This window comes from Acipenser ruthenus, chromosome 3 (assembly GCF_902713425.1).
Source record: "Acipenser ruthenus chromosome 3, fAciRut3.2 maternal haplotype, whole genome shotgun sequence".
NCBI lineage: Eukaryota > Metazoa > Chordata > Actinopteri > Acipenseriformes > Acipenseridae > Acipenser > Acipenser ruthenus.
In genome coordinates, this window is record NC_081191.1 from 139009 (window position 1) to 148921 (window position 9913).

The following is a 9913-nucleotide window of genomic DNA, read 5'->3' on the forward strand; positions in this document are numbered from 1 at the left end:
TATTAGATTTACAATGTTGAACTAACACACTGGAATATGGCCAAGGGTCAGTAGCCCTGTTTCTAGAGAAGTGCATGAGTCAGCGACATGAGAATAGGACACTGTCTCAAATGATAAAGATACAAAGAATATTGTGAGACAGCAATAACACTATGTAACACAATTTTTGTTCCTGGGTAGTAAGTGTTATTTCCTAATTGCTTATGCCTCAAAAGTATAGAAAATGGCTATTATTCCCCACAAACTTTGCTTTTGTGACCAGGACAGTGATATTTTGAAATTTACCTATTTCCAATGAGAAAACGGGCGAATTTGTGTCTTTTTGTTCACAAAGTCAGAAAAAAACAACATATGAATCCAAATTAACATGTATTTATACTAAAGTAATACAAAAATGACTACAAAAGATTTAGAAGTGAGTAGTTTTTCGAGATTTACGATTATACTGTAAATCACTTTCACGAATCAGCCCCCAAATGTAGGTACATTTCAAAATATCACTGTCCTGGTCACAAAAGCAAAGTTTGTGGGGAATAATAGCCATTTTCTATACTTTTGAGGCATAAGCAATTAGGAAATAACACTTACTACCCAGGAACCAAAAAAAAAAAAAAATTGTTACACGGTGTAATTCCTCTTTTCTCCCCAGTCACTTAGCTAATATTACCATATATGGATTGTTATTCTTATATTAGGGGAATCAACTTTGTGGGACCTGATAGACACCTCATAGCAACTAAAACTCAACCAATCAGAGAAGTCGGTAGACAACAGTATCAAGGATACCACAAGGTTGGTTCGAGCTGACTAAGGAAGATAAGAATTACCACAAGTCATGAACTCTGTGCAAAAACCGATTATATATAAGGAACTGTTTGACTTCTGTATTTTGAGCTTCTTTGCGGTTGCTTGCAGAGTCTGCGACACTCTGTTGAATGCTCCAGTTTGCAAACTAAATAAAATCAGTTGCTCCTACTTGTCTCTGCTGATTTGTCCTTACCACAGGTGTACCTGAATGAGGCAGGTGTAATTTTCCACGACAAAGGTGACAGTTCAGAGGAGTGCAGAGTGAACCTCAGGGAATGCCTGTGGGAGGTGACAGTTCAGAGGAGTGCAGAGTGAACCTCAGGGAATGCCTGTGGGAGGTGACAGTTCAGAGGAGTGCAGAGTGAACCTCAGGGAATGCCTGTGGGAGGTGACAGTTCAGAGGAGTGCAGAGTGAACCTCAGGGAATGCCGGTGGGAGGTGACAGTTCAGAGGAGTGCAGAGTGAACCTCAGGGAATGCCGGTGGGAGGTGACAGTTCAGAGGAGTGCAGAGTGAACCTCAGGGAATGCCTGGGGGAGGTGACAGTTCAGAGGAGTGCAGAGTAAACCTCGGGGAATACCGGTGGGAGGTGACAGTTCAGAGGAGTGCAGAGTGAACCTCAGGGAATACCGGTGGGAGGTGACAGTTTAGGAATGATGTAGGAAACGACTGAAGGCATTGTATGCAGACTCCAAGTCAAACAGCATTTGACGGACCTGGGAGTCGTCCAGTTCATCAGAGGCTGACATCCCGCTGAGAGTCGTCAGCCTGCAATGGCATCAAAGGGGTCTGTCAATCATGTAACCCGGAGATGTGCTTGAAGTATATATTATTTATCAACATTCCCCAGACAAAGTCCAGACGACTGGGTAGTGAAGGTGGAGTTGCTTCTGGGGATTAATGTCCAGGCCGCCACACACCAGACATGATGAGACTTTAACTGAGACATTTATCAACTTTAAAATGTAAACAGGCTATTTTTGATACTGTATTTTATGTATAGCCATTATCATATCTCGTTTGTATAAACTCGCTCTATAAAACTTGACTTTTATATTCACGCAAGACTATCAAAAGCATAGTCTAGTAGCCTTGTCGCATCGCATCAGGAGTGGGACGGCATTTACTGTGAAACTCAAACATTCTTTCAAAATGTCAGTTTCTGTGACAATACATTCTACTTCTTGATTCGGAAAACCTTGCTGGAAAAAAACACTTCTCTATCCAACAGCATGTTTTGCCAAAATAGAAAACGTCACGCTGTAAAGGGTTAATACGTCTGTGTTTTAGAAAACGTCACGCTGTAAAGGGTTAATACGTCTGTGTTTTAGAAAACGTCACGCTGTAAAGGGTTAATACGTCTGTGTTTTAGAAAACGTCACGCTGTAAAGGGTTACTACGTCTGTGTTTTAGAAAACGTCACGCTGTAAAGGGTTAATACGTCTGTGTTTTGGGACCCAGAATGCATATTAATGGAGGCCTCATGCATTCTAGATTCTAGCACCAAAATGAATTTGGAATTTGTTTAATAGATGAAAATGACAACATCTGTTAACATTCCTACAGGAAGGGGGAAGGGCACTCATTGTTACATACCAGAGACTGACTTCATCCTTGCCTCAGATCCTATGTTACATACCAGAGACTGGCTTTATGCTTGCCTCAGATCATATGTTACATATTATTATTATTATTTGTATATTTAGCAGACACCTTTATCCAAGGCGACTTACAGAGACTAGGGTGTGTGAACTATGCCTCAGCTGCAGAGTCACTTACAAATACGTCTCACCCGAAAGACGGTGCACAAGGAGGTTAAGTGACTTGCTCAGGGTCACACAATGAGTCAGTGGCTGAGGTGGGATTTGAACCAGGGACCTCCTGGTTACAAGCCCTTTTCTTTAACCACTGGACCACAAAGCCTCCTTCATACCAGAGACTGACTTTATCCTTGCCTCAGATCATATGTTACATACCAGAGACTGACTTTATCCTTTGCCTCAGAATCGGGGGGCATGCTACTCATTCTGTTAATGGTTTCCATCAGCTCACTCAGGTCTGGCTGGATCTGTACACCCAGACATATTACCTGAACAAGCCTGACTCACAGGGTTCTTATTCGCACAGCTATGGCAGCAGTGTGGAGTAGTGGTTAGGGCTCTGGACTCTTGACCGGAGGGTTGTGGGTTCAATCCCCAGTGGGGGACACTGCTGTTGTACCCTTGAGCAAGGTACTTTACCTAGATTGCTCCAGTAATAACCCAACTGTATAAATGGGTATTTGTATGTAAAAATAATGTGATATCTGTAAAATGTGAAATAATGTATAATGTGATATGTTGTAACAATTGTAAGTCGCCCTGGATAAGGGCGTCTGCTAAGAAATAAATAATAATAATAATAATATGGCATCACCGTATAGAAATAAACTCATTTTGCTTCATATAGTCAAATGAAACCTACTGAATAATGTTACATTGTTAAATAAAATAGCTCAACTATGTTCAAAAGGTTTTTTTTTTTTCCAATTGTCTCAATCCTAAAATTCTCAGTGATTCAAAACATTTGGACATAGCTGTATATATTTAGTGTAAATTACCTCGTCCATCCCTCGGATCTCCAGCCACAGCTTATCCATCACTGTGATAAAAAGCTACAACGGAGAGATAAACAGAACATCATGGAAGGTGAAAAAGCATTTTAAATTTAGAATCTAGCACAGAATGCAGTGTAGCCTAGATATTAAAGCAGAGAGGTTTGGAACCCATTTTGTGAGTTGGACAGAGCTGGTGGCTGGGAGACACATGGTCTCCTGTTGTTTCCAGGTGGGGACAGGAGAGACTGACGTGACTCCACTCTGCGTGTACGACGGCCACCAGGACTTCACTTTATAAAAGACGCTGATATCGCAAAAAAAAAAATGAACAGAAGTAGTACAGATTGTTATTTGACTTCTTGAAACGATATCTGCAATGCAGCGCTTCAGGGTGGCCTTGTCATCTTTAATGGTGATTGGCCCATCCTTTAATCCTCTCCATAGACAGTGGACAGTCCAGCTAGGAAAGACAATCAGATCACACAGATCTGGCATGAGCATCTTTTTTCTTAACAGATTACTGGTTTGCTGCTCACGCCTCCCTGGAAGCAGAGGGAGTTGGCTTGTCTGAGCAATCACAAAATATCATTCAACTATGTGAGGAAGACTGTGAATAACATGATAAATCTGCCTGGCTTTCACAGAACGTAATTGCGTAGACTGAAAGAATGGATATGCTGGCAGTATTATCATCACGGTATGCCTTGTATGAAGATGATAGTGCTGCAGTCTGCTTTTCTGTACGTACCCTGTATTTCCTGCAGAAATCATCAATGGAGCCCACGTCGGACCCCTGCACCTGTTTGAAAGCAGCCTTGTATTGAACCAGCAGTCTGGAGAAGGCAGCTGTGTACCTGGGGAAGCACATTCAGCAGCTTAGTCATCTCTATCATCTGGTTAACATCAACAGCGCAGACACTTCTGGCATGACTTCACTTACCTTGGCTTATCTAACTGACCTATGGTGCTGAATATTGGTATTTGCACAGAATTGGCCATGGAGAACTCAATGCTCCAATGCAGATTTCCCGTAGGGGTGGCGTTGAATACAATATGCAAATATAACTGTGCAGCTATAAAGATGTGTATAATCAATGTGTAGTTTATCACTCTTATGGCTCCTTGTACCCACAAATGCACCTCCGTTGAGAAGAAAGCTGTATGTTGGTCCACAATTCTTTAAGAAGACATATTTAACAGCCAGTTATGTCTAAAGGAGGTGTGGCCGTGATTATTTGAATATACTTCTAGAAAGTACAGACGTTTCATCTGGTGGCAGGAATTCACAAGGGCCTGTTTAAGTAAAATAGACACTCACTCATTCAGAGTCACACAGTCCTTGATGTAAGCTTTCTCTAACACTCACTCATTCAGAGTCACACAAACTCACTCATTCAGAGTCACACAGTCCTTGATGTAAGCTTTCTCTAAGGCCTGAAGCATCTTTACTACAGCAAACAGCTCCGTCATGTTGTCAGACCTAGAAACAGAGAAAAGCACATTCATTTACACACATTTCTACAGCGAACTCGAATAAAGTCTCATTTTCAAAGATGCCCTGGTGTCCTTACACACAGCAAGCAAGGTAACTAACTGGAGCAGTATTACTCAGGGAGAAGCACAGGGACTAAATCCACTGTTCTATAATAGGAGTCTCGTTCATTATTATCAGACAGGAGTTTTACGTTATCAAGGAACATGTGTGGTAGAATTTAAACTGTTAATGTGAATACATGAGACAATTTAACCACGGCCTTGGAGAACACCACCTCTCTTCTTCCACAGCTGCTTTTATTACAGACGTGTAATGTTTCAATTCCACAGCTGCTTTTATTACACACGTGTAATGTTTCAATTCCACAGCTGCTTTTATTACACACGTGTAATGTTTCAATTCCATAGCTGCTTTTATTACAGACGTGTAATGTTTCAATTCCACAGCTGCTTTTATTACAGACGTGTAATGTTTCAATTCCACAGCTGCTTTTATTACACACGTGTAATGTTTCAATTCCATAGCTGCTTTTATTACAGACGTGTAATGTTTCAATTCCATAGCTGCTTTTATTACACACGTGTAATGTTTCAATTCCATTGCTGCTTTTATTACACACGTGTAATGTTTCAATTCCATAGCTGCTTTTATTACACACGTGTAATGTTTCAATTCCACAGCTGCTTTTATTACACACGTGTAATGTTTCAATTCCACAGCTGCTTTTATTACACACGTGTAATGTTTCAATTCCACAGCTGCTTTTATTACACACGTGTAATGTTTCAATTCCATAGCTGCTTTTATTACACACGTGTAATGTTTCAATTCCACAGCTGCTTTTATTACACACGTGTAATGTTTCAATTCCACAGCTGCTTTTATTACACACGTGTAATGTTTCAATTCCACTGCTGCTTTTATTACACACGTGTAATGTTTCAATTCCACAGCTGCTTTTATTACACACGTGTAATGTTTCAATTCCACAGCTGCTTTTATTACACACGTGTAATGTTTCAATTCCACAGCTGCTTTTATTACACACGTGTAATGTTTCAATTCCATAGCTGCTTTTATTACACACGTGTAATGTTTCAATTCCACAGCTGCTTTTATTACAGACGTGTAATGTTTCAATTCCATAGCTGCTTTTATTACACACGTGTAATGTTTCAATTCCACAGCTGCTTTTATTACACACGTGTAATGTTTCAATTCCACAGCTGCTTTTATTACACACGTGTAATGTTTCAATTCCATAGCTGCTTTTATTACACACGTGTAATGTTTTAATTCCACAGCTGCTTTTATTACACATGTGTAATGTTTCAATTCCATAGCTGCTTTTATTACACACATGTAATGTTTCAATTCCATAGCTGCTTTTATTACACACGTGTAATGTTTCAATTCCACAGCTGCTTTTATTACACACGTGTAATGTTTCATCTGATTGTATGTACACTTACTTTTCACGCTCCTTGGCATTTTTATATAATTTGACCTCCTGAAAATCAAGAACAATGTTTGTCATCTTTTTTTGTGTCAATTAAAAACAGATAAATTGAGGATACTGTCACAGAAAGGCTTTCAATGTTGTAAACATGAAGATTGTGAATATTAGCCTTCCAGCTATGGTACTTGTGTTACTTGCTACTTTTATTTTGAATGATACAAAAAACTGTTTCCCATCTAATTAGCTTAGAAAATACAGCAAGCCAAGGTTTCAAATGTAGTTGATAGACTTGTTTAGCGCAGTCAGGTGCTTATTGGAGGTTATCAAAGTTCAAGCTTACCTCACACAGTTCTGGTTTATTACCTGGGGCTGAAAAAAAAATCAGAAGTTCGATTTCAATGTATAATATTTCAGCCTACGTATTTAGCAGGCATCTGCCTCAGATTAGTAAGCAGTCTAAGATGTAAAGCAGTCGACTGAACTCTCACCTCCCCCAGTGCCTGCAGGCGCTGGGATCCCATGAAACATGGCGACTCTGGAGATCTGCAACAGACAGGGGGAGGCATTCCTCATGGCTTACCAACAACGATTAAACAGTGAAACAATTAAAGCAGACAAAATCTTCAGCTTCATGAGTGGAAACAAAAAACTAAAATCTAATTAATTTACTAATTATAGTAGGAACACCCTATATTCTGAGTACTGCACTGTTTAACACACTTTTTTCCCAAACATATTTAATTCAGAGGTAACAACTAAATCTTCAAGCTCTGTTACAAACTAGTATGCAAAACTGAAAAAGGAAAAACTCTTCAAAATGGGGCTTTCTTACAGCATTCTTTAAAGCTGATATTCAACACTCACAGTATTACTGTAACAACTAAATACTCAGGCATTGCACTAGTTTAATACTTGCTCAATCAGATCTGTTATTAAATATAAAAGATTTTGGTTAAGAGTGTAAGACAGATATATTCTTGGCTTTTTAGTTCAGATAATGAAGAATAAATAACAGAATATATATATATATATATATATATATATATATATATATATATATATATATATATATATATACCAGTACTGTGCAAAAGTTTTAGGCAGGTGTGAAAAAATGCTGTAAAGTAAGAATGCTTTCAAAAATAGACATGTTAATAGTTTATATTTATCAATTAACAAAATGCAAAGTGAGTGAACAGAAGAAAAATCTACATCAAATCAATATTTGGTGTGACCACCTTTTGCCTTCAAAACAGCATCAATTCTTCTAGGTACACTTGCACACAGTTTTTGAAGGAACTCGGCAGGTAGGTTGGCCCAAACATCTTGGAGAACTAACCACAGTTCTTCTGTGGATTTAGGCAGCCTTAGTTGCTTCTCTCTCTTCATGTAATCCCAGACAGACTCGATGATGTTTAGATCAGGGCTCTGTGGGGGCCATACCATCACTTCCAGGACTCCTTGTTCTTCTTTACGCTGAAGATAGTTCTTAATGACTTTCGCTGTATGTTTGGGGTCATTGTCATGCTGCAGAATAAATTTGGTGCCAATCAGATGCCTCCCTGATGGTATTGCATGATGGATAAGTATCTGCCTGTACTTCTCAGCATTGAGGAGACCATTAATTCTGACCAAATCCCCAACTCCATTTGCAGAAATGCAGCCCCAAACTTGCAAGGAACCTCCACCATGCTTCACTGTTGCCTGCAGACATTCATTCGTGTACCGCTCTCCAGCCCTTCGGTGAACAAACTGCCTTCTGCTACAGCCAAATATTTAAAATTTTGACTCATCAGTCCAGAGCACCTGCTGCCATTTTTCTGCACCCCAGCTCCTGTGTTTTCGTGCATAGTTGAGTCGCTTGGCCTTGTTTCCACGTCGGAGGTATGGCTTTTTGGCCGCAAGTCTTCCATGAAGGCCACTTCTGACCAGACTTCTCCGGACAGTAGATGGGTGTACCAGGGTCCCACTGTTTTCTGCCAATTCTGAGCTGATGGCACTGCTGGACATCTTCCGATTGCGAAGGGAAGTAAGCATGATGTGTCTTTCATCTGCTGCAGTAAGTTTCCTTGGCCGACCACTGCGTCTACGGTCCTCAACGTTGCCCGTTTCTTTGTGCTTCTTCAAAAGAGCTTGGACAGCACATCTGGAAACCCCTGTCTGCCTTGAAATTTCTGCCTGGGAGAGACCTTGCTGATGCAGTATAACTACCTTGTGTCTTGTTGCTGTGCTCAGTCTTGCCATGGTGTATGACTTTTGACAGTAAACTGTCTTCAGCAACCTCACCTTGTTAGCTGAGTTTGGCTGTTCCTCACCCAGTTTTATTCCTCCTACACAGCTGTTTCTGTTTCAGTTAATGATTGTGTTTCAACCTACATATTGAATTGATGATCATTAGCACCTGTTTGGTATAATTGTTTAATCATACACCTGACTATATGCCTACAAAATCCCTGACTTTGTGCAAGTGTACCTAGAAGAAATGATGCTGTGTTGAAGGCAAAGGGTGGTCACACCAAATATGGATTGGATTTAGATTTTTCTTCTGTTCACTCACTTTGCATTTAGTTTATTGATAAATATAATCTATTAACATGTCTATTTTTGAAAGCATTCTTACTTTACAGCATTTTTTCACACCTGCCTAAAACTTTTGCACAGTACTGTATATATATATATATAGGGACATTCTACTTGTTCTTTAATGGTGTTATTTAGCTCCAAAAGTATTATTATTATTTATTTCTTAGCAGACGCCCTTATCCAGGGCAACTTACAAGATTTCACATTATTTTTACATACAATTACCCATTTATACAGTTGTTTTTTTTACTGGAGCAATCTAGGTAAAGTACCTTGCGCAAGGGTACAGCAGCAGTGTCCCCCACCTGGGATTGAACCCACGACCCTCCGGTCAAGAGTCCAGAGCCCTAACCACTACTCCACACTGCTGCCCTGAAAAATGTAACTGTAACAGAGAAAATCCCTGTCTATGAATCCCCCACTCTTAATCTCGCTTTCCTCTGAATTCATTGTCTCTGTTTTCATCATTACAAATAGTGACGTGATAAAATGATCTTTCACCTCAACTAGAGTTCCTTCGCAGCCTGCTGTAGATTGAACACGGAGAGCTGTCCAAAACATTAGAATCCTCACAATTATTGCAACTATCGCAGAAAAGGGAAAATGGAAGTCATACAAAATGAAAATACAATTTCAAAATATTTACTCTTTCTAGCGAAATAAATAAATACGTAACTCGATTGCCTTTTGTTTTCGATAGAACCAAAATACATCTATAACAAAATACCGGTGTTATGATGCATGCTTACGATTGTAAGTCGCCCTGGATAAGGGCGTCTGCTAAGAAATAAATAATAATAATAATAATAATAATAATAATAATAATAATAATAATCCTGTACCCCCTTGATATCGTGTATCCCCGAGCAGATCGCCTAGGTTTTGCGCTTGCGCAGATCTCTCTAGATTGATTTGGAACATGCGCATATTTCTTTAATAGAAGTGAGTGTGTGTGGCCGTGAACGCGCAGTTTC

At 39.7% G+C, this 9913-nt stretch overlaps 1 protein-coding gene across 2 annotated transcripts; it reads right to left on the reverse strand.

The window, feature by feature from the left end:
• Nucleotides 1–596: 596 nt before the first annotated feature.
• Nucleotides 597–9518, reverse strand: LOC117435705 (vacuolar protein sorting-associated protein 28 homolog). 2 transcript variants are annotated; one of them, XM_059009967.1, is made up of 8 exons: nucleotides 9441–9518; nucleotides 6845–6899; nucleotides 6697–6725; nucleotides 6370–6407; nucleotides 4793–4882; nucleotides 4151–4256; nucleotides 3406–3459; nucleotides 597–1574 (listed from the first exon to the last, which is right to left on the reverse strand). In XM_059009967.1, the coding sequence occupies exons 1-8, from the start codon at nucleotides 9498–9500 to the stop codon at nucleotides 1542–1544; spliced, it is 465 nt and encodes a 154-aa protein (XP_058865950.1). In that variant the 5' UTR covers nucleotides 9501–9518; the 3' UTR covers nucleotides 597–1541. The 2 variants fall into 2 exon arrangements, with proteins under 2 accessions (XP_058865950.1, XP_058865946.1); XM_059009963.1 differs by lacking the exon at nucleotides 597–1574 and having other exon boundaries at nucleotides 2966–3459.
• Between the last annotated feature and the right edge of the window lie 395 nt (nucleotides 9519–9913).